The 25,561-nt window shown below is 40.4% G+C and overlaps 1 protein-coding gene across 2 annotated transcripts in view; it reads left to right on the top strand.

The window, feature by feature from the left end:
- Positions 1-25,561, top strand: part of SMURF2 (SMAD specific E3 ubiquitin protein ligase 2) — a 93,056-nt gene that overhangs the window by 62,882 nt on the left and 4,613 nt on the right. The window contains exons 11-19 of one of the 2 annotated variants that reach the window (XR_014025109.1): positions 3,765-3,972; positions 4,955-5,058; positions 11,095-11,209; positions 16,032-16,210; positions 16,875-17,012; positions 17,229-17,349; positions 20,151-20,352; positions 22,079-22,154; positions 22,389-22,627. Coding sequence is in view for 1 of the 2 variants with exons in the window: in XM_081317648.1 (XP_081173774.1) it covers positions 3,765-3,972; positions 4,955-5,058; positions 11,095-11,209; positions 16,032-16,210; positions 16,875-17,012; positions 17,229-17,349; positions 20,151-20,352; positions 22,079-22,154 (1,143 nt within the window). In the remaining variant the exon portion in view is untranslated. The remainder of the gene's footprint in view (positions 1-3,764; positions 3,973-4,954; positions 5,059-11,094; positions 11,210-16,031; positions 16,211-16,874; positions 17,013-17,228; positions 17,350-20,150; positions 20,353-22,078; positions 22,155-22,388; positions 22,628-25,561) is intronic. The other variant, XM_081317648.1, reaches the window with a different exon arrangement.

Genomic DNA, 25,561 nt, shown 5'->3' with positions numbered 1-25,561 from the left:
TAGGCTTCTGGCAATAGAAGGAATGTTCTATTTGTCAGGTTCTAAAATCACAGTCTGTTTTTTGCACTTCCCAAGCTACATACTTTATTTTTCCCCTTTATGCATCTGTTTTTCATTATGAAAGGATTTCAGAAATTCAGCTAGGAGTGTCATCAGCAAAATATAGTATCTGATAAATTTTATGTAGCATTTGTTCTTTTATTATACTATATAGGATAAATGAAAATGTTTTCTTCTCATATTTGCACTAAAGAGGAAGCTGGCTGTTTCTGTATATTGAAAACCAGTTATGAGTGTCTATGTGTTTAAGTAAGTAAATACGTGATATAGGGCAGAGTACATTATCAAAACAGTAAAAATCAATAAAGACTACATGTTAAAACTATATTGAACCATTATGCAAAATAACATATATATACATTAGTGCTGGGGAAAAACCCTCACCCAAAGGGTAGTCCACTTCCAGACTCAATAACTGGAGAGCCAGTTTGGTCTGGGATTTAATGCATTTGGCTAGAAAGCTGGAGCCTGGTGGAGTTCTAGTCCTGCCTTAGGCATGAAAGCCAGATGGGTGACTTTGGACCAGTCATTCTCTCAGCCCAACTCACCTCACAAGGTTGTTGTTGTGGAGAAAACCAGTCAAGGAATTTTGGCAGGCAGGGTCCGGGAGAAGGGTCTTCACTGCTGTGGCTCCTGCCCTTTGGGACATCTTACTCCCTGAGCTGAGATCGGCTCTTATCCTTCTGACTTTCCACAAGAACGTGAAGACCTGGCACTGCCAGATGGCTTGGAGCCCTTTTGGGGGAACGTCACAGTGGAGGTGGTTGTCAAATTAAGAGGCAACCCCACCTACATCCCCACATCCTGCCCCCATTTTTAAAGTATATTTTTATCTTTGATTGTAATTCTATTTTTATTGTTTTAAAGATATTTATCTTTTATGGGTTTAATGCTGAAAGCCACCCAGAGTTGCTTTGAAATGAGCAAATAAATTAAAATAAATAAAATAAAATAGTATTAGGTATGTTTGCCACTGTAAGTTACTTATAAGGTAATAAAGGTGGGATAAAAAATAACAATAAAAATCCATATATTTAAAGGCAGGCTAAATAACTTCTGGAGTGGGGACACTCTTCCAAAAGGCTGGAGCATTTGACATATCACATTTGCTACCTTTAATTTATTCCTTTAATTTCTAACTATAATAATTTAAATATGGTTGACTCCTGAGAATATTAAAAAAAAACCTATTTTTAAAAATCCAGTTGAAATTCTACCAGTTCCTGAGAAATGCTTCATGAGTTCTTTTGCCATTCCTCTTAAAGCAGATAAGTTTATACATAATCTTATTTTTAAACTGAGGGTAAAGTAGAATTGCTAGTTATGACTGCTGAGAGCAGAAAACGTGTGGCTAGAAGAATAGAAAATTCTGTAAGCCAGAATGAAGTTTAAAAACAGCAGCCACAGTTTTTTATTACTTGGCATAAAGTAAAGAATGGAGGAAGAAAGCATTTGTTGATGATGTCTTGACCTAACTCTTCTGGTTTATGTTGGCTTTGAATCCAGGTTGGCAACAGTGGTTTTTTTGATATTAGTAAGCATGGTTGGCAAACCATCTGGTGACAGTAAACAAGGCATCTTGGGTGCCATGGCCCATGCCTGGTACTGAAAATGTCAATTACAAGAGAAACAACCATCTGTTTGTAATGAACAACACACTTAATGAACAATACACTTTCATCCCTTATGATGCTGTCTAAACATTCTTATTCCATTAATCAGTGATTATTATTTAGTTTATAGCAGGGTTCTCATAGCATAACACAGAAAAATCTGAGAATTAAAACTAGAGAGCTCTAATATGATTCTTGCAACTATATTAACCAGATAAGGGTTAAAAAGAAGAAACAACACTAAATGACTTGCATTCCCAGCACAAGCTATTACTAGTCAAATGGTGCTGTCTGATGAAATCTAATCCTGATTAGGATTGCAGTCTTGACCAATAGACATTAACTTTTATGAACTATAGATGTGAGTTAATGAGTGATACATTGAATTCCTGATATTCTTTAAATTTTATTAAGTATCCTCAGATGCTAACAAAGATGTAAGCACTTACAAAGTTATATAAATAATTACAAATAAACAGTAGGTTGAAAATTTATAAATTAAGTCCACTATTATTTGCTCTCTTCATTTTTAAAGGGTAAAGGTAAAGGTTCCCCCGCACACGCGTGCTAGTCGTTTCCAGCTCTAGGGGCCGGTGCTCATCTCCGTTTCAAAGCCGAAGAGCCAGCGCTTGTCCGAGGACGTCTCCGTGGTCATGTGGCCGGCATGACTAGACGCCAAAGGCGCATGGAACATTGTTACCTTCCCACCGTAGTGGTCCCTATTTTTCTACTTGCATTTTTATGTGCCTTCGAACTGCTAGGTTGGCAGAAGCTGGGACTAGTAACAGGCTCTCACTCTGCTACGCGGCACTCGGGATTCGACCCGCCAAACTGCCGATCTTCTGATCGACAAGCTCAGCGTCCTAACCCACTGAGCCACCGCGTCCCTCTTCATTTTTAACCTAACAGTTAATTGAAAACGTCCCTAAAATTAGGTTTGGCTTATCTGTGAATATATATGGTAATTCTTATTAAGATTATATATTCATGTATAAGATCATTTGCAGATAAGTCAGTGTTTGAATTTGTAACCAAAATGCCACAAAAATGTGCCAACTGTGGATAAGCCAATTGTGAAAATTATGACACACTAAATTTCAAGAGTTTTATGTGAGAATATAATTTTTCTTCATATTTTGGTTAAAAATTGAGGGTCATCTTGTCTATGAATGGACTTACCCATGTGTTTATTTGTTTAAGTCTTTACTGAATTTTTTATCAACATTTTGATAATATAATCATGGTTGTGCTCTTTTACTTATCAGAATTATTGTGTTCCATCTATATTTGCCTCTTGTTTCTAGTAAAATTAATGAATTTGATTGACAAGGTTGACTCTGTTTATCACTGGCTTCTGCTAATAATTGGAAGTGGCAATGAATTATGTTTCTCCACATTGTGGCTACTAAGAACTATATTACTTTCACAGTTCCATCTGACATTTTATATAGTCTTTTAAACAATCAGATTTAGACATTTTTCTTAGCAAAACTTTTATTCTGAAATCATGTTCTTTCTACTAAAATGCTGCACATTTTGGCATGAGTTTGTAACTATAAAAAAATGTCAGAAGGTCCTACCTTGAATATATCATGTTTTCATCCCTCACTGTCTGAACATATTTTTAAAACACTTTTCTTAATAGCTAGTGAAAATATTCATTTATCTGTGCCAATTGTAAAGTTGCCTACATTCCTGTGGTTAAGACAAATTCAGGTACAGTGGATAGCATCTTAGCCAGACTCTGTCTACCAGCATTTTTGTAAATTAACTTTTCAGGTAAAGCAATTAAAATGCATGATGGTATCCTCCTTTTAGATTGTGTTTTGACACACCTAAACATCTTGGAAAAATAGGGCAGTTTGAGACATTTTGAGTAACAGTGCCCATAAACTATTAGAAATGTTCAGTATTAAAAGAAGCAGAGGTATGTGCTCTTCCAGGCTCCTCAAGAGAATGTTGATAGACTAGCAGACTGAATATATTTTTTTCCAACGTGTTAGCTCACATGTATTTAGTGGAAGTCGTGGAAATGAGAACAACTGGAAGTCTTGGAATCTTGAAAGTCAATGTCGCTCTGTTTCTTTTCAGCCGTCAAAATCAACTTAAAGACCAGCCACAACAGCAGCAACAAGTTGTTTCGCTCTGCCAGCTTTCAGACGAGGCTGAATGTCTCACTGTGCCAAGGTATAAACGAGATCTAGTACAAAAACTCAAGATTTTGAGGCAAGAGCTCTCCCAGCAGCAGCCCCAAGCTGGACACTGTCGTATAGAGGTCTCCAGGGAAGAAATTTTTGAGGTAATGTGAGAATTATAAATTATTGCTGAATTAAAATAAAAGACAGTACCTATTATTATGGTGATCTGGGATTTTGCACTACAAATGGAGGCGTTACTGAGTTACAATGCATACAGGTAGTCCTTAGCCTGTAACCATTTGTTTAATGACCATTCAAAGTTCCAGGGACACACAAAAAAGTGACCTATCGCTATTCTCACGCTTACGATCATTGCAGTATCCCCATGGTCACATGATCAGAATTCAGACGCTTGGTAACTGGCATGTGTTTATCATGGTTGCAGTGTCCTGGAGTCATGTGATCACCTTTTGCAACCTTCTGACAAGCAGAGTCATTGAGGAAGCCAGATTCACTTAATAGCTGTGTTATTAACAACTGCAGAGATTCACTTAACAACTCTGGCAAGAAAGTTCATAAAATGGGGTAAAACTCACTTAGCAACTGTCTTGCTTAGCAACAGAAATTTTGGGCTCAGTTGTGGTTGTAAGTCAAGAACTGCCTGTATTTTGAGATTCAGTAGGGGCTTGTGATTTTATGGAGACAGCATCCTTCTGGTAACGTCTGAAATTAATTTGTTTATGTTTTTCTACAGTCTTTTTCAGAATTAAGTTATTTTTCTTGAATTGATAGGACTTAGATTAGAATAAATAAGACCAAACAAGATAATTTTGTAGGATGATTTCTGGGGATATTGCAGGAATTGTGGAAATTATATTAGAAGAGTATAGGTTTCCTATAAAACATAAAAGACATAAAAGATATACCTTTTTTTCCTTAAGTAAACCAGGTACTGAACAGAACATACCATATGTACTTGAATTTATAAAACTTATGCAAGCATTATCTCTGAACACTAATAGCATTTTTACTGATCTGACAATCAAGAATAAAACTTTATTAATTAAGGCAGTAGTGTAAATTTTGTACAGTCTAGTTAAACATACGAAGTATTCGGCTCATAGGTACCTAATGTAATTGCAGGAGTCTTATAGACAAGTCATGAAGATGAGACCGAAAGACCTATGGAAGAGATTAATGATAAAATTTCGTGGGGAAGAAGGCCTTGATTACGGCGGTGTTGCCAGGTAAATAAATCCAGCTTAAAATATATGTTTTAGCTTTTTTTTAATATGATAATTGAACTAACTTTAGTTCCTACTACCTTTGAGAGCAGTATTGGAGGCAATGTTCTGCAATTTCTGGTAAATTTAATAGCAAGTTAGTTAGCACGTGGGTAGCATTTCATGGGCCAAACCTATCCTTCAATTTGACATCTTTTTAGAAGGCAATATGTATAACGTAACAAGGTATTCAGCAGCCCTTAGTTATGTTCTAGAATGAAGCCTTTTATGCTCATAACCATTTGATTTCCTTTCCTAGACCATTGCCAGGGATTGACCTTGGAAACTTATATGCTCAAAGTTTGCTTTTTACCATCCCAAATTGGGAAGTGTGTCCAACAAAGAACTGACAAGAGCTAAGAACAGATAAAAGTCTAAAGTTAAGCTTAAATCCTACTAACTTAATAAAAATGTTCCATATTAATCACAATACAAAAGTAATTTCCCGTTGTATTCTTCTAGAAGTGTTTTTTGACTTTCCAGTCTAATCTGCCAAAATTTTTACAAACCTGATACTTCTTGCTAGTTTCTCATCCAAGTATTAAGTAACTTTGACTTTCAACTTGACTTTGATTTTCAACTTTGATTTTGGCCACGATTGTTTAAGAGCTGGTAGGTTTCTCTAATGCACTTATATCCACAATGATTATAACCATTTTAGAGTAATTATTGCACTGAAATATTTAGGTTTATAAAATATTTAGTGTAAAATTATTTATACTAATAAGGCTCCACCTTGTGGTAATGTTTCATAAAGCAAACCTTGCATTGCCTGATTTTGCTTGAAATGGTATTGTTTTAAATACTAGGTATGATCTAGTAGTCCATTATAAGTAAATTCTGGAGTGGGAGGATGGAAAAAAAATAAAACAACAGGAAGGCAAATGGTAGTGGGGAAAAATGGATTCAAAGGGAGAATAATTTTGGAGACCAACAGCTACAGTTCCAACTATCCAGATATAAACTGGGAGGCAAACTCTGCAGCGAATGGGAGATCAAACAGTTTCCTAACCAACCTAGCTGACAACTTTGTCATCCAAAAGGTGGAGGAGGGAACTAGAAGTAAAGCTATACTGGATCTAATTCTTACTAGTAGAAAAGAAATGATAGAGGGAGTTGAAGCTGCTGGAACCTTGGGTGAAAGTGACCACATCATATTGGAATTCAAAATAATGCAAACACAATCAATAGAAAATAATCCAACCAGTGTCTTAAACTTCAAAAGAGCTGATTTTAACAAACACAGAGAAAACCTAGGAAAGATTCCATGGATGAAAATCCTAAAGGGGAAAACAACTCAAGAAGCATGGGAAACTCTGAAAAATGCAACCCATAAAAGCAAAATACCACTGAAAAAGAAAAACAAGAAATTCAAGAAGAAACCAGCATGGCTGCACAAAGATCTCTTTGACAAACTGAATGACAAAAAGGACAAGTACAAAAAAGGGAAAGAGGGCCACATAACTAAGGCTGATTATCAGCAGACAGACAGAACATGCAAAGATGAAGTCAGAAAAGCAAAGACTCAGGAGGAACAAAGACTTGCAACAGAAATCAAGGACAATAAAAAAAAGTTTCTTATTGGGACAGAACTTAACAGAAGAAATTGAACAATCAAATACATTGGCAGAAGAATTAAATATTCAACAAATACAGGTTTTTGAAGATTGTAATGGAGAACATAATGGAAGGAAGTTTATTTGCACGAGGACAATTATATCAAGAGGTGAAAATAATGAGAAGATTTGGTGCTGTTGGCAGGTTCTTCAATCCTTCAAAGGTGGAGACTGGAGGGCCACTTCAATATGATATAGTAATACAAGAATGCTTTGATGACCCTGAGGCAAAGAAGCGTAAAATGACATGGCAAAGGAAGAAAGCAAGAATAAGATTGAAGAAATATGAACATTTTTAAGAGGCCTGAAATACATAATATCAAAATAGACAGGATTGTATTGGGATTATGACAGATTGTTTTGATGAGTAGATAAAAATACTGATTAACTAAAATAAAAATTAAAATAAAATACATATGTATGAATACTAATATTGAAATATTGAGTTTTTTAAATAACATGGGTTAAGATGTATATATGCTAAAAATGATAGAATGTAATTAATATACTTAGATGTAGAGACATGAAAGGATGTTGAAATGGAAGAAATTTTGGTTAATTTTTAACATGTGGAAACTATAAATGAGAAACAAGAATATTATATTGTCCTCCCCTTTTTTTTCTCTCCTCCTTACAAATTGCTATTTTAATGACTACTATTCTAAATATTGTATAATTGATATGGATATGGAAATGAGATAAATAAGAACTGCATTACATTACGAGGCATTGAAGGAAATTGTGTAAAGGGAAAGGAGGTTATTTAGCAATATGAAAATGAGAAATCTTAAATGTTTTAATTTCAATATCAATGTAAAATTAAAACTAGAAAAATAGATAAGGTGTTTGATGTGTTAAAGATGGAATGTTTAAATATGAAATATATTAAAGTTTTATACACACACACACACACACACACACACCTATTAAATGACATGGGTAGCAATAAGAAATATGTTAATTTAGATAAGAGATAGTATGTATTAAAGGGAAAAAGAGAGAGGAAGTATTGATTGTAATAACTTGGAGATTTGTAATAATATATATTTGTCTGAAATGGAACTATTGTAACCCGGACACCACGTTGCTTTTTAAAGATATTATTGTAATATTAGTACCCACGCGGCGGCACTACCACGAGTGGGGGGGGGTCTCGCCAGCTATTCCTGTGGCCAACAGGCCACAGTCTGGTACCGGGCCACAGACCATAGGTTGGGGACCCCTGTGCTAAAGTGAGAAGATGGCAAGGAAGTAACAAGCAGTAGGGAGAAAACAGAGCTGCTTAACTCATTCTTTGCATAAGTCTTCACACAAAAAGAAATTATAGCCCAACTTACCAAAAAAACTACTGCAAAAGACAAACTAGAAACAAAAATTAAAATAAGCAAGAAAATGGTAAGAGAACACCTATCTAACCTTGATAAATATAAATCACTGGGGCCAACAGATTACACCCCAGAATTCTGAAGGAGCAGGTGTTATTTCTGAACCATTGCACCATATCTTTCAAAAATCCTAGGGCACCAGGGAAGTACCTGAGGGTTGGAAAAGGGCTGATGTGGTTCCCATCTTCAAGAAAGGAAAGAAAAAAAAACAGACCCAGGAAACTACAGACCAATCAGTTTAACACCAATACCTGGGAAGATCCTGGAAAAGATAATCAAAAAACAGATCTGTGAACAGCTAGAAGCAAACAAAGTTATAACTACTAGCCAGCACGGGTTTGTTAAAAACAGATCATGCCAAACCAATCTTATTTCATTCTTCGACAAAGTAAGTAAACTAATAGACCAGTGAAATACTGTGGATGTAGTATACTTAGACTTCAGTAAGGCATTTGACAAAGTAGACGACAACCTACTCCTTGGTAAGCTAGCAAAAGATGGAATAGACAACAACACCAGATGGATTTGTAGCTGGCTGACAAACCGTACTTAACAAGTAGTGCTCAATGGTACCACATCGACACGGAGAGAGGTAAGCAGTGGGGTACTACAAAGCTCCGTCTTAGGCCCAGTACTCTTTAATATCTTCTTAAATGACATAGAAGAGGAACTCATCAAATTTGCAGATGACACTAAACTGGCAGGAATAGCCAACACCCCAGAAGACAAGCTCAGGATCCAAAAAGATCTTGGCAAACTTGAACAACAGGTCTTGAAGAAACTTGAAGAACGGCTGCAGGACTTGGGTTTGGCTAGTCTAAAGAAAAGAAGAAATAGGGGTGATATGATAGCAGTATTTGAGGGGCTGCCACCAAGAAGAGGGGGTCAAATTATTCTCCAAAGCACCAGAGGGCAGGACAAGAAACAATGGTTGGAAACTGATCAATGAGAGGAGCAACCTGGAATTAAGGAGAAACTTCCTACAGTGAGGACAATTAACCAGCTTGGAACAGCTTGCCGTCAGAAATTGTGGGTGCTCCATCACTGGAGGGTTTTAAGAAGAGATGAGACAGTCACTTGTCTGAAATGGTATAGGTTCTCCTGCTTGAGCAGGGGCCTGGACTAGAAGACTTTCAAGGTCCCTTCCAGCTCTATTCTATTCTAATTTCTTGAACAGTTCTGTCTTGTACAAGTAAAGAAATGAGGAATGGCTATCTTGGGTGGTTCTTAATCTTTTATATTTGTACTGTACATAAACATCAACCAGTGCTTTATGAGCCTCTTAGTAGCAAGCCCTCTTTCCTTCCATTCAAATTTAATCCACAGTTTTCTTTAGTAACGTTTTATCTATATTTTTAAAGTAGTGTGCTTCTAAGTAATGTTTGGCAGTTGTCTTCCAATTCAATTCATTTTGGCATGAACAAACCTATCGGCAATGAGATTAAGTGAATTAGAGCCAGAAAAGTAGATCTCTGAAGGGCTGGGAAATTCTATTCATTGGTGGTGGGAGGAGGTTTCCGTTACTTAAGCTAATATTTACCAAGGGAAACAAGTTTATTTAGCACTTCAAAATGTAAACTTTTAAAGTAATAGCAAGTGATGGCATATTTCAGCGTATTTTAGTATGCTGAGGCTGAGTTGAACCATATGCCATGAGACTGTCCTAATCAGAATTACATTTCCAGTGAGCAGAAGCAGTAAAAAAAAAAGGTTTCGTGGTAATTTAAATTCCTAAGACATAGTTTTGTGCCCTTAAATTAATATCGTCTATTTTAAATCTAAAAAAGTAAATGCCAACAGTTCTAATTGGATTAATGATTTGTTTTCTTTTATTTTCCTTTTTGTACATACAATTTTAAAAAGAAAAAAATGGTTCAGTTTAGCTAAAAAGCTGTTTTTTTCTTTTTCTTTTGGATTTTCTGAGTAAATATGTTAACACTTTATTTGTCTCTTTTTCTTAAATACAAAATAATAAAATACAGCTTGAATCCTAGAACATAACTGTGTAATTTCTACCAGTGCTTTCTTCCTGCTGTACTTCCTTACTTTACAGAGTACTTCTCCATGGAAATACAGCTAGTCCTTGACTTACGGCCATTTATTTAGTGACCATTCAAAGTTACAAAGGCACGGAAAAAAGGATTTTATGATCATTTTTCGCATGACTGTTGCAGCATCCTCAGGGTCATGTGAACGAAATTTGGAAGCTTGGCAACTGGCATGTATTTAATGATAGTTGCATTGTCCCAGCCGTGTGTGTGTGTGTGTGTGTGTGTGTGTGTGTGTATGTTCTGCGATCACCTTTTGTGTCCTGACAAGCAAAAGTCATTGGCAAAGCCAGATTCGCTTAACAACCACCCTACTTATTTAACAATAGCAGTGATTCACTTAACAAGTGTGGCAAGCAGAGTGGTAAAATGGGGCAAAAGTCACGTAAGAGCTGCCTTGCTTAACAACAGAAAGGTTGAGCTCAATTCTGATTGTATTGCTAAGCACATTTGATTTGTGCTTAGATTGTAAGCCGCCCTGAGTCTTCGGAGAAGGGCGGGATATAAATGGGATTAAAAAAAAAAGTCAAAGGCTACCTGTATAAAATGCTAAGCAAGGAACTAAAGCTGCTTCTCTCTTTTCTTGCCACCCTAATCCTTCCTAGCCTTTGTCCCAACTATTTTTTCTAAAATTTCATTTTTTGCCCCACCTCCTTCCAAAATTTAACAAAGCATCTTGTATAGATTTCAAACACTTGTTGGCAGCTGTTTTTTCAGAATGTTGAATTTTGTAAGCGGTATAGTTGCTAAATTATTCCTTGCTACAAAATGGAGTATGAAATGATGAAAGCTCAGGCAAGGCAGTACTCTGCTGAATTCAGACACTGTAAAGTGTTGGCCTTAGGGCATAATAATGAATAATTGCTGTTTCATCCTTGGGACATATTATCACCTTTTTCCTAAGGCTTCGTTGAAAGTTGTCTTTTTATGCAGTGTTTGTGTTTTCTTCAGGGAATGGCTGTATTTGCTATCCCATGAAATGCTGAATCCGTATTATGGCCTCTTCCAGTATTCCCGTGATGACATCTATACTTTACAGATAAATCCAGATTCTGCTGTTAATCCGGTACGACAAAATACTTTAAGGCTTATGCTGTATTTGACCAGCAGGTTTAAATAATTGTGAGCCATTAGATTAAAAAAAATGTATGGGCGCAAATCTGCTAAGAAGTTTACGTTGTAAAAAAACATTAGGCTAAATATAAGGATATTTATATTCTGTGATGGCACAGTGGTTAGAATGGAGAATTATTGCAGCTAATTCTGCTGACTGCTGGCTCAAGGTTGACGACAGCCTTCCATCCTTCTGAGGTTGGTAAAATGAGGACCCAGATTGTTGGGGCCAATAGGCTGACTCTGTAAACTTAGAAAGGGCTATAGGCGTAAATGCTATTGCTATTGGTATTATTTAATCATAAGATTGGCTTAGAAAATGAGTTTTTGAATAAAAATAATTTATACACAATCAGATGTCTATTGGTGGAAGTACGACGGCGACTTTAGACCATCCCTTCTATCCTGGCCTGCCTACCCTTTTTGCCTTGGACATATATACTTATCATCTGCCTGCCTACCCTCCCCCCTCTCCCCTTGGATTTTGGACATACCTGGGTACCGGCCACTGTGGGAGAGTGGCTTGACTTTTCCATTTGCAGCCCCATAGAGGTGGGAGCTCTATGGGGTTTGCCTACCCAGAGGATATCTGGTCCACCCCCAGGAATCAGAGTCGCAACCCGTCGTGAGAGGGCGGGGGGCGGCCTGTCTCTGGGGGCACCCAACTGAGTGGCAGTGAAGTTGGGTGGGGACCCAGATATCTGTCTCCATGCTCGATCCTCCCATGGACAATTAATGGGATGCCTATCCTGGACTTCCTAGACTCATGCGACAATACACTAGCACGGACTTGTACGCCCTCAGGGGTGCCCCCCTCTCCTGGGTGCGACCCGCCTCCTTAAACACTCAACCTCGATGACGGGCCCGAGTTTTGGGACCCTGAGAGATGGCTGGGCAGGGGCAGGGGCCGTCAACACAAATTTAATAGAAGGCCTCTGATTACTTTTTTATCAAAAATTTTTATGGGGTTAGGGAGAGGGGTGGGAGATAGGGGTTGTCTGGCTACGGGGGGTGGCCAATCAACCATGGCTCAGGCCAGACTTGGGTCCGACCGCTCGGGGGGAGAACGGGGTGTGGTTGTCTCCGGGGCTCATGAGCGGGTCGTGGGATTACCGATTCCCACGACGGGGAATGGCAGCAGGTGGATAGACAGAGGGCCGTATCGTTACCGGGAGGGCCGTCTCCGCTATTTGCAAGCGGTGAGGCACTCCGACCCTCTGCCTCTTCCCCGAGGCTCCGGGAGCGAGGATGTGCAGCCTCCTGAGCTCTGGCTGGTGTACCTGAATGCCAGGTCCGTGGTTAACAAAGCTCCCCTCGTTAGAGATTTAGTTGAGGGTGAGCATGTGGACCTGGCTTGCATCACGGAGACTTGGTTGGGCCCAGAGGGTGGGGTCCCTTTGGTTGACCTCTGCCCACCAGGCTTCCGGGTGCTACATCGGCCACGAGCTCATGGTAGGGGTGGGGGTGTGGCGGTGACTATTAGGGAGACCTTATGTCCGCGGGAGACCACCGTTTTTCAGATAGTCGGGTGTGAGTCTCTCTTTGTGAGATTTGGTTCTGGGGCGCAGTTGGGCTTGCTGCTGGTGTACATTTCGCCTAGTCGCGCAGCGGCAGCCCTGCCCGAGCTGCTCGATATCCTCTCGGGGTTGGTGGTTGAGTTTCCCAAACTTATAGTTTTGGGAGACTTCAATCTACCATCCCTGGGAGGTTCATCTGAGCTAGCTCGGGAGTTCATGGCTTCCATGACGGCCATGGACCTGACACAAGTAATTTCTGAACCAACTCATGAGGGAGGCCACACCCTTGACCTGATTTTTTTATCTGGACGGTGGTTGGATGATCTTGGTGGGGGCTCTCCATTTATTATGCCCCTGTCATGGACCGATCATCACCTCCTGCGGATGGTCTTCCGTTTTGCCACCCCCCGCCGTGGGGGTACGGAGCCAATCAGATGGTACCGCCCCAGACGCTTAATGGATTCTGATAGATTCCAAGCAGCGCTGGGGTCCCCACCTGCCTCCATCGCTCACAACTCGGCAGATGCCTTAGTGGAAGCCTGGGAAAGGGCAGCCACTGAGGCACTTGACCGGGTTGTACCCTTGCGGCCCCTGACCCAGTGCAGATCCCAGCGAGCTCCATGGTTTTCCGCGGAGCTCCGGGAGATGAAGCGTCGGAAACGGGGCCTAGAGAGCTGCTGGAGGTCTAGCCGTTCTGAATCCGACCGGTTGCGGTTAAGAACCCATATTAGGTCTTATCTCGCAGCGATGAGGGTGGCGAGGTGTAATTACTTCTCCACCCTCATCGCGTCCGCAGATAATCGCCTGGCCGCCCTGTTTAGGGTGACTCGCTCCCTTCTTAATCAGGAGGTGAGGGAGGATCCCTTGCAGGGTCGTGCCGAGGAATTTAGTCAACATCTGTCAGATAAAATCGCTCGGATTCGGACCGGTTTGGACTCCAGCTGGGCAGAGTCTGGCGATCAGGACACGGGCGGTCTTGTCAATGTTATCTGGGAGGAGTTTGATTCTGTGACCCCTGATGAAGTGGACAGGATTATGGGGAGGCTGAGCTCCACCACATGTTTATTGGATCCGTGCCCTTCCTGGCTGGTTTATGCAGCTAGGGAGAGGACACGAGGCTGGCTCCAGGCGGTCATATCTGCTTCTTTGAGTGAGGGTTATTTCCCCACCGTCTTGAAGGAGGCGGTGGTGAGACCTCTCCTCAAGAAGCCTGCCTTGGACCCAGCTGTATTGAACAACTTTCGTCCAGTCTCCAACCTTCGCTTTCTTGCGAAGGTTGTTGAGAGTGTGGTGGCACATCAGCTCCCTCTGGTCCTGGAGGAAGCGGATTATCTGGACCCTTACCAATCGGGTTTCAGGCCCGGGTACAGCACGGAGACGGCATTGGTCGCTCTGGTGAATGATCTCTGGAGGGCTCGGGATAGGGGATATTCCTCTGTCCTAGTCCTATTAGACCTCTCGGCGGCTTTCGATACCATTGACCATGGTATCTTGCTGTGGCGTCTCAGGGGATTGGGAGTGGGAGGCACGGTTCTTCAGTGGTTCTCCTCCTATCTCCTGGGACGCTCGCAGTCGGTGTTGGCAGGGGGGCAGAGATCGGCCCCTAGGTCTCTCGTTTGTGGAGTTCCTCAGGGGTCGGTTCTCTCGCCTCTCCTGTTCAACATCTACATGAAACCGCTGGGTGAGATCATTCGTGGTTTTGGAGTTGGGTATCATCAATATGCTGATGATACCCAACTTTTCATTTCTACCCCAAACCACCCCAGTGATGCCCTCGCTGTGATGTCCCGTTGCCTGGAGGCGGTTCGGGTCTGGATGGGGAGGAACAGACTTCAACTCAACCCTGACAAGACTGAGTGGCTGTACATTCCGGCATCCCGGGACATTCAAAATGTTCCATCCCTTTCTATGGGGGGTGAGCTTTTACCCCCCGTGGATAGGGCTCGCAACTTGGGAGTCCTCCTAGAAGACCATATAGTAGCCGTGACTAGGGGGGCCTTCGCCCAGGTTCGCCTGGTGCGCCAGTTGCGGCCCTTTCTGGACCGGGATGCCCTGTTGGCTTTCTTCATCAACAGTTTTATGTTTACCTCCATGTACAGTACATAATTGACACAGATCTTTGGAGTGAGACTGAGTTTCCACACTCCGATTTACTTCTCCTGTTTGCGCCAAAGTTCAAATTTCAGTCTCCAAAGATGTTTTATTGTTGATCAGAAAACATTTGTAAATGAATGGCAAAAACATTGCCCTGTGTACGGTCACTCATGCGCTCGTGACCTCTCGCCTGGACTACTGCAATGCTCTTTACCCCCCGTGGATAGGGCTCGCAACTTGGGAGTCCTCCTAGATTCACGACTTACCCTAGAAGACCATATAGTGGCCGTGACTAGGGGGGCTTTCGCCCAGGTTCGCCTGGTGCGCCAGTTGCGGCCCTTTCTGGACCGGGATGCCCTGTGTACGGTCACTCATGCGCTCGTGACCTCTCGCCTGGACTACTGCAATGCTCTTTACATGGGGCTTCCCTTGAAGACCACTCGGAGGCTCCAACTGGTACAGAATGCGGCCGCGAGAGTTGTCCTGGGAGTTTCCCGGTACTCCCATGTTACACCTTTGCTCCGCGAGCTGCATTGGTTACCAGTTGTCTTCCGGGTGAGGTTCAAGGTCTTGGTTATGATCTTTAAGTCCTTACATGGCATGGGTCCGGGATACCTCGAGGACCACCTGCTGCCGGCGTCAACTCCCCTCCGCCCTGTGCGTGCCCACAGAGAGGGCCTCCTCAGGGTGCCTCCAGTCAGGGAATGTCGACTGGTGGCCCCCAGGGGGAGGGCCTTCTCTGTGGGTGCCCCGGCACTTTGGAACCAACTGCCGGTTGAGCTCCGGATGGCATCGGACCTCCGATCCTTCCGTCGCGGGTTGAAGACCCACTTGTTTGAGTTAGCTGGTCTGGCCTGAAGGGGAATTTGGGTTTTTAATTGGTTTTATTATTTCATTATTGTTATATTTTAATTGGGCATAGTTTAATTTTCTTTTAATTTTTGTATACCTATTTATATATGCCCTGTGAACCGCCCTGAGTCCCTAGGGAGAAGGGCGGTATAGAAATCCAATAAAACTAAAACTAAACTAAACTAAAACAAATGCTTTTATTACTCTTATCTTGTGATATTTGATAGAACCTGCTGTACAGTAGAATATGCTTAGAAGTTGTGCTAGAAGAATCTGATTTGATCCTAATTATATATGTTCTTTCAATTCCAGGAACATTTATCCTACTTCCATTTTGTTGGTCGAATCATGGGGATGGCTGTGTTTCACGGACATTATATTGATGGGGGCTTTACGTTGCCTTTTTATAAACAGCTGCTAGGAAAGCCAATTACATTGGATGACATGGAATTAGTTGACCCAGATCTTCACAACAGCTTAGTGTGGATACTGTATGTATTTATCCCTTTAAAATTATACTGTTTCTGGAATGGATATATACTACTCATTTTTATTTAGTGTCTTTGTTAAACTAAATTAGAATTATTTAAATTCTTTCAAATATCCACTCCTTGCCTCTTGAAAGTTATTATTTCTTTTGAGATGCTCTGTGGCAAAAATATAAAGGATTCATTTTTAACTTTTCTTAAATTTATTATTGTTCCAAAATTTCTCCCATATACTTGAATTTACATACTGTACCCCTCCATTAATTCAGTAAGTTCCACACATTATGTTTATCGACACTAAAAATAATCTACCAAATTCATCCTCCCTTCGCCTCTTAAACTAAAAATAGGAGAAACAACTATTCTTCAATTGTCATTTTAGTTTCATAATCGTTTGAGAGCCTCGTGGGGAGACTGATAGCTTTGGCAAGTCTCAATTTTGAGTGGAAAGGTTCTTCATATTTCAGAACGTTTTAGAATTTCATTAATTCTTTTATGAGAAAAGTTTAGCGAAGAAAAAGAAGGGGAAAATACACCACCTATTTAGATTGATATTGTAGAGAGAGCTCTATGGAAATAAATATTTGGTATTATTTTGTTTGAGACTAAAAATGCGCAGTATGCCTAGACATTCACATTTTAATTATTTTTATGTATTTTTTTTCAGGGAGAATGATATTACAGGAGTCTTAGACCATACATTTTGTGTGGAGCATAATGCATATGGTGAAATCATACAGCATGAACTTAAGCCCAATGGCAAAAGCATTCCTGTCACAGAAGAGAATAAAAAAGAATATGTCAGGTATTTTAAAAGTTTACTTGTTAATGCTGTTCTGTCCAGAGAGAATTGTTATAAATTAATAAGGTACATTTAGCACCTAAACGTTTTGTATTAATTTATTTTACAATATTTTGATTGCCTTCCCCCTGTGCCTTAGAACAGTTATTTCAGGTAACAGAATCTGTAGTTTGTGGACAGAAAAAAACACATTGAAGTGACAATTGTGTTTCTTTGCAGGTTATATGTAAACTGGCGGTTTTTAAGAGGAATCGAAGCTCAGTTCCTGGCTCTGCAGAAGGGTTTTAATGAAGTAATTCCACAGCATCTGCTGAAAACATTTGATGAGAAGGAACTAGAGGTTAGTTTGTTAATTATCAATGTTTTTCTTCTACATGCGTGTGTGTGTGAGAGAGAGAGGGCATGTGGGAACTTTTCCTCTTTTCTGATGCATTTTCAGCAAAAATCATGCAGAGGCATAGATTATGCAGACTCTCAGATAAACACAAGAGAGGCACAAAGTTGTGCTTTGTAAGTGTGGCCAGTAATCGGAGCTGAAGATGAGCAGCTCATGTTTGTAGAAGTCCTGTCTATAAGATCTTATCATTGTAAACCAGATTTACCTAGTATGAAAAGATGGAGAAGTCTGTAACATTCTCTACTTTATGAGCTTTGTCATTCTCGTTCTGTTTCATTCTGTTCTGTTCTGCTAGACTGCCTGTTCTCCTCACTCCAAAAACAGAAGTTCCAGATCTGCCTCTTGCTAGAAACTGAGCAGTTGAAAAAAGAATGCCTGCCAGCCCCAAACTCCTCTGGCTAGAATAAAATGTATTGGTTTTTATTTAAATTTAAACGAAGTAACATCACATTGAATGTTTGTTTTTGCCCAAATTACTTTGTAGTTTGGTCCCCAGCAGGTCCCTCAAAAACTTGTGAGATCTTCAGTCCGGAAAACATCATAGATGACTGAGCTAAACAGTAGCTTCTGGCAGCTTCTGAATCAAGTCATACATTTCGTAGAAAAATAATTTATTTATTTTTATTAAAGAGTTTTACAAAAACAGAATTTTACAATATATCCCCAAATCCCTCCCACCCCAAACCCACCCACTTCCCCCCCCCACTTCCCAGAGCTAAATACAGGATTATAGTTACAATAATCATATTCTAAATAAAAATTATGCATAATATACAATTAACCAAATTCATAATGTGCTTTAACTCCCCTTTAACATAACTACAAACAAAGTACCAATAACAATATCCCACTAAAATCTACTCATAAGCTAAATGGAACTTTTTAGTCCCATATTTGTTCTGAATATAATTTATCCATCTCCTCCAAACTGAAATATATCTTTCCTGTGAATGATCTTTCAAATAAGCAGAAATCTTAGACATTTCTGCAAGATTCGAAACTTTAAACACCCATTCTTCTATAGTGGGCAAACTATCCTTCTTCCAATATTGTCCCACCAGTAACCGTGCTGCTGTTATCATATTCAACATCAAATTAGTTTCTTTAACATCACAATCTACAACAATACCCAATAAAAATAATTGCGGAGAAAACTTTATCTTTCTCTTAAAAATCTTTTGAATGTTCCACCAAATTTTGATCCAAAAAGCTTTTATGTTTCTACAAGTCCACCACATGTGAAAATAGGTAGCTTCTGAACTACCACATCTCCAACATTTAGACTGTAAATTAGGATACATGTTGGACAACTTCTTTTTGTAGAAAAATAATTTTGATCACCATTTCCTACATAACGTCCCATATATTCTACCTCTTGTACAGTTGATCTTGCTTACGAGACCTGTCAGATATAGAAAATATGTGCCTTTTGTTTATTTGTTTTATCATTCAGTTTTTATGATGCCCACTTGCCAAGCAATTCTGATTAGCTGTTAAAATTGGACCACTTGTTTTGGGGGGGAAAAATCCCTTCGGTCATCAAAATTGAAATTTATTTATTTATTTATTTAGTTTTATATACCGCCCTATTCCCGAAGGACTCAGGGCGGTTTACAGGGCAAAATTTAAAAGACAATATAAAAGTTGAAATAGAAATAGAATTAAAATGAATTAAATTAATTAATAGCCCAACAAATTAAAACAAAGTTTAAAAACTTAAAACCCCTCAGTCCAGGCCAGATAGATCAAAGAACCAGGTTTTCAGGTCCCGGCGAAACGAACGAAGGTCGGGGGGGAGGCGTGCCCACAGAGAACGCCCTCCCTCTGGGGATCACCCGCCGGCACTCCCTGACCGGCGGCACCCTAAGGAGGCCCTCCCTATGTGAGCGCACAGGACGATGTGAAGTTGATGCTGGCAGCAGATGCTCCCTAAGATAATCTGGGCCCATGCCATTTAGGGCTTTATAGGTCATCACCAGCACCTTGAATCTCACCCGGAGGGCAACTGGAAGCCAATGCAGCTCATGGAGAAGAGGCGTTACACGGGAGTATTGGGAGACTCCCATCACAACTTGCACGGCTGCATTCTGCACCAGCTGAAGCCTCCGAGTGGTCCTCAAGGGCAGCCCCATGTAGAGACCGTTGCAGTAGTCTAACCGGGAGGTCACGAGCGCATGAGTGACTGTGCGTAGGGCATCTCGGTCCAGATAGGGCCGCAACTGGCGCACCAGGCGAACCTGGGCAAAAGCCCCCCTGGCCACGGCTCCTGTATGATCTTCCAAACTGAGCCGTGAATCCAGGAGGACGCCCAAGTTGCGAGCCCTATCAACGGGGGGTAACACCTCACCCCCCATAGTTAGCGATGGACAAAGCTGGTTCTCCTGAGATGCCGGTATGCACAGCCACTCAGTCTTGGCGGGATTGAGTTGAAGCCTGTTTCTCCCCTTCCAAACCCGGACCGCCTCTAGGCAACGGGACATCACGTCAAGGGCATCACTGGGTTGGTTTGGGGTGGAAAGAAAGAGCTGGGTATCATCAGCATACTGATGATACCCCACCCCGAAACCACGAATGAGCTCACCCAGTTCACCTAACTGTCATTTCATACTGGGCCTAAGGCAATTATCATTAAAAGTTAAACAGTATCTTCTTTCTCTGTCCCCAAGGTTTAGTAGTTTCTGATTTTAAGTCATAGTTGCATGTAATTAATGCCATTTATCTTTTGCATGTGCTGTTTTCAATAGCTCATCATTTGTGGCCTTGGGAAAATAGATGTTAACGACTGGAAGGCCAACACAAGGTTAAAACATTGCACCCCCGATAGCAACATTGTCAAGTGGTTCTGGAAAGCTGTGGAGCTCTTTGATGAAGAGAGGAGGGCTCGATTACTACAGTTTGTGACCGGATCATCCAGAGTGCCTCTTCAGGGTTTCAAAGCATTACAAGGTAAAAAAAATATCTCTATGGCTGTCTTGAGTCTAGTTTACTGCCACAAATATTATCCTTGCCAAAGTTGAGTTTCATAATATGTACTGCAAAACAGATTTTTGATTAAATCGTATTTGAAGGGGCCACGGCTATATTTACGCCCTATTTTCAGTGGGTAAACCTGCATGCAATTCAATTCAATTCAAATTTAATTTTATTTATCAATTTGCTTCATCCATTCATCCAAATATTGGCATTATTTTATGCATTTAATTTGACCATGGTTGTCTTGGTAATAATTCCCATTTATTTTGCAGAGTATCAAACTCATATCTCAGATTTTTTCCTTGTTTTACTTTATTTTCATGGGCACAGTGGGATAATAATAATAATAACAATAAAGTTGGAAGGGACCTTGGAGGTTATCTAGTCCAACCCCCTGCTCAGGCAGGAAACCTTATACCATTTCAGGCAAATGGCTGTCCAGTCTCTTCTTAAAAACCTCCAGTGTTGGAGCATACACCACCTCTGGAGGCAGGTTGTTCCACTGGTTAATTGTTCTAACTGTCAGGAAGTTTCTCCTTAGTTCTAGGTTGCTTCTCTCCTTGACTAGTTTCCATCCGTTGCTTCTTGTCCTGCTTTCAGGTGCTTTGGAGAATAGCTTGACTCCCTCTTCTTTGTGGTAGCCCCACATCTTGTGTGCTGTGTCCCATAGCATATAACTTGAATTTTATAAGTATGCTAGTTACTAGTTCACGAAAATATCTTTAGAAACAGTGTATGCTTCTGGAGTTGTTTTACACATTAATTGAAATAATAGCTTTGATTTGCATAATTAGTGGTAGTCCAGTGTCCAGTATAAAGTCTTAGATCAACCTTAATGGAGTATATTTGGGGAAGAAAGAACTTCCTCAGTAAGATATACTATGCACATATATCTTGTATTGACATGTGCTTGCCCATATGCACATCCTTCCTTGTACAGTATAATAGTGTTCGCTTCATTGACCTGTGGTATGTTCTTTGATTAATGTCGTGTAATACAGGTAGTCCTCAGCTTACAACCATTCATTTAGTGACCACTCAAAGTCACAAAGGTACTGGAAAAAGTGACATGACCGTTTTTCACGTGACCGTTGCAGCATCCCCATGATCATGTGATCAAAATTCAGATGCTTGGTGATTGGGTTATAATTATGACAGTTGCACTATATCCCAGGGTCATGTGATCCCCATTTGTAACCTTCCCGTCTGACTTCTGACAAGCAAAGTCAATGAAGCTGGATTCACTTAACGACTGTCGTATTCACTTAACATCTGCAGTGATTTGCTTAACACCTGTGGCAGAAAAGGTCATAAAATGGAGCAAAACTCACTTAAAACCTGCCTTGCTTACCAATGGAAATTGGTGTGGGGGGGGTCAATTGTGGTCTTGAAACTCAAATACTTTGGCCACCTAATGAGAAGGAAGGACTCACTGGAGAAGAGCCTAATGCTGGGAAAGGTTGAGGGCAAGAGAAGAAGGGGACGACAGAGAATGAGGTGGCTGGATGGAGTCACTGAAGCAGTAGGTGTGAGCTTAAATGGACTCCAGAAGATGGTAGAGGACAGGAAGGCCTGGAGGAACGTTGTCCATGGGGTCGCGATGGGTCGGACACGACTTCGCAACTAACAACAACAACAATTGTGGTCGTAGGTTGAGGACTGCCTCTATTGAACAGCATTGTCTTTGATGCAATTCCAGGTGCTGCTGGCCCAAGACTGTTTACCATTCACCAGATTGATGCCAGCACAAATAATCTGCCAAAAGCTCATACCTGGTAAGTCAGGAGTTGTTCTCTGTTAGCATTTTCTACATTGAAGTTATGCAATTAATTAGAGATATGGTTGTTAATGCTTCAAGTTCAAAAACATGATTAATCTAGTTCAATATAGAGTTATGTTACAGAAACCATTAATAAAAAGAATTCAGCATTGGCTATGCTGGAAATGTGGTATAAAATGAAAGATTATCCACGTTTATAAGTTGCATGTGTGCCGACTTACTTTTTCAGTTCTCCCGCTCAACTAACAAACTGATAAAAATCTCAAAACTCTTAAAGACACAGATGGACTCCACAGTCAATTGAGGTAGACCAATTCTGTGGTGGTACATTAATTTCCAAATGATGTCAAACTTCAGTTCCAGCATCTCATCAGTGGTCGTGGTCCTTTGGACTTTGTGCAATTGTAATTCAACAATACCAAGAGGGGCAGCCTTACAAGACCCAGTGTTTGTGTTGGCTCCATCAAAGTGGGTTCACTTGAAATTAAAACTTTAACGTTACTACTAGTTGTTTTTTGTGCCAAGAGTTTCCTAAATATTAATGCAACCTGTGTGTCACATTGTAGTAATTTTTCAGCCATGTGTATAACTTCATAAAGCAGTATGTTATTTTTAAAATATTTTTAAAAAATTGATTAGCTCTAGGTAAGCTAATGTAAAATCCCTCCTTCGGTTTGTAAAATATGATTGTCCGATGCTCTAGATTTAAGTAAACTCAAGTGCACATGGTGATCAAGATTCAAACCTTGAAATGTGTCAACAAACCCTGTCTACATGCATAAGGGAACCCAAGTATTTTACCACTTGTTTAGATAACTAACATACTTTATTCATTTTAAGTCACTTGAATCACAATAAGTGGTTCCTTTGTGAGAACATTAAGGTGTGAGCTGAAAATAAAACTATAAAGATCACGGAATTTGCCTCAGTAAATTGCCAGATCACATTTTACAAACCTTGGTGTAGTGATGTCAATTGATTACTTATTCCGGGTGAGGTTCAAGGTCTTAGTGATGGTTTTCAAGTCCTTACATGGCATGGGTCCGGAATACCTCGGGGACCACCTGCTGCCGGCGTCGACTCCCCTCCGCCCCGTGCGTTCCCACAGAGAGGGCCTCCTCAGGGTGCCTCCAGTCAGAGAATGTCGACTGGTGGCCCCCAGGGGGAGGGCCTTCTCTGTGGGCGCTCCGGCTTTGTGGAATCAGCTGCCGGTTGAGCTCCGGATGGCACCGGATCTCCGCTCCTTCCGGCGCGGGTTAAAGACCCATTTATTTGAACAAGCTGGCCTGGCCTGATGGGGAATTACTTAGGGTTTTAATATTTATATATATATTTTATTGTTTTTATTGTGGGCAATAATTTAATTCTTTTTTAACTTTTGTACTTTTGTAGTTTTAAGATATGCCCTGTTCACCGCCCTGAGTCCTTCGGGAGAAGGGCGGTATAAAAATTTAATTAAATAAATAAATAAATAAATAAATAAATAAATAAATAAATATTGGAAGAGAATTTCTTGGAGGACAAAATAGGCAAGCAATTTTGCCAATAATCTACATCTGTCTGTGTTTACATTCAGAATTGCTGATACCATGCGAGTGAAATCCAAAGAGTAGGTGTATGTGTGAAAGTCTGATACTCAGTCCAGGTGTACCTATTGGAAATAAATTCTGTCATTTACTTGGTGGCTTATCACAGAATGATAGAGTTCCAGATGACTGTTCTGTTTTCTGTATTTTATTTCGATCCTGGGATGGTGTAATGTTGCTTCCTCATCATCAGCTCCATGATTTATATATAAAGATTATTCATTTCTACCCAACTCTGGTGGGACCCTTCTCTGGTGGGAACCTTGCCCACTATGTATGCCACAGAGCTAAATGCAACACCCATGCCTGTGATATTCACATTGTTTGTGGTGACCATAGAGTCAGTCATCCTTCATCGTCATCCGTTAACATCATTGTATTTAAATTCTTTAATTTTCTTTCTTTTAACTTTCCTTTGCTCTTCAAAATAATAAATCAATCCTTGGAAAGGTGCTTATCAATCCACTCTTGTCCTCCTTTCATAATCCTTACCATTTGGGCCATATTTCACAAGGCAGTATAGAAACAGTCCTCAGTCTTACATGGGTATTTATTTTGGATTTTTTTTTTTGCACTAGAGAAGATCACACAGTAGATGAACATATTTACAAAACTGGCATTTAGAGAATCTGGTACATGTAGTCCTTGTTTACTAATGCCTTGTTTAACAACCATTACGAGAATTGGAAAAAGAAACAGTTTTGTGACCAATTCTTATATTTACGGCTGTTACAGTGTCTTGCAGTCACATGATTGCCATTTGCGAGTTTCACAACCAGTTTCCAGCAAGCAGAATTGACAGAGAGTGCAGACATGAAATTATAAGTTATTATCATGTGAGGTCTCATTTTAAGGGCTAAGATGATTTGCTTAACAACTGAAGCAGAAATGAGATTTTAAGTCCAGCATATTCATATGATTTTTCATGTAGCAGTGTTTAGTGTAACTTAGCAACTGAGTTGATGGTCCCAGTTGTGGCTGATAAGCAAGGACCACATGTACAGCATGCAATTTTTTCCCCAGTTCATTCTTATGATTCCAAGCTTATTGAAGAAAGCAAGAGACTTCAGGGCAAAGCGAACTATTGTACTCTCAAATTCTTACCACATTGAGAATCTTTTATAGAGGGAAAGCAGAGGGAACTGCTCTTATTTCAATAATTACTGTCTAATTCTGTGTTATACAGGAGAGGTTAAATCAATTTGCCAATATTCTTTGCCCACAGTCAGGCTTTGTTGCCGCCGCCACCACTGCCTTGTCCAGAAATCAGATGATGCAATTAAAATTTAAATGTTATTATGGGCAGATTAATAGCCAGATAAAACAATAGATCAACTCTATCTTCCTTTTAATATATCTTCTATATTTGTCTTCTCTTTGGACCAGATAACTTTATTCTGCCAGGACCAGCATTTATTTTTGGCCTTCCAAGTTCTAAGGGCTGATACTCTCCCATCAGCATTTCTCTAAATGTATAGTAGCAACCACTGGGTTCCAAGCTGGCTAAGCAGCAATGGCCCTTCTAATTTGCGCTCATTTTTAAGGGTAATAACAGCCAACAGCTTTCCTTCAAAGAATTCACTTACTGAAGTTGTGGCCAGGCAGCTACGTGGGCTCAGCAAAGACTAGGTCTGTTTCTCCCAGAGAAGTGTTGTCTTTGCAAAAACTCTCTCTGGCCACTTTATGATAACCAGGCAACCCCCTCTCTGGGTAAGTTGCTTGCTTGCTACTCATCTGTCTGTGTGAATCACAGAGCCTATAATGAAGAAGTAGTTTCATTTAATTGCAGTTTTTCAAATGATACCCGTATGAGTCC

This window comes from Vipera berus, assembly GCF_964194415.1.
Source record: "Vipera berus genome assembly, chromosome: 2".
Taxonomy (NCBI): Eukaryota; Metazoa; Chordata; class Lepidosauria; order Squamata; family Viperidae; genus Vipera; species Vipera berus.
This window is presented reverse-complemented; position numbering and strand designations above follow the sequence as displayed.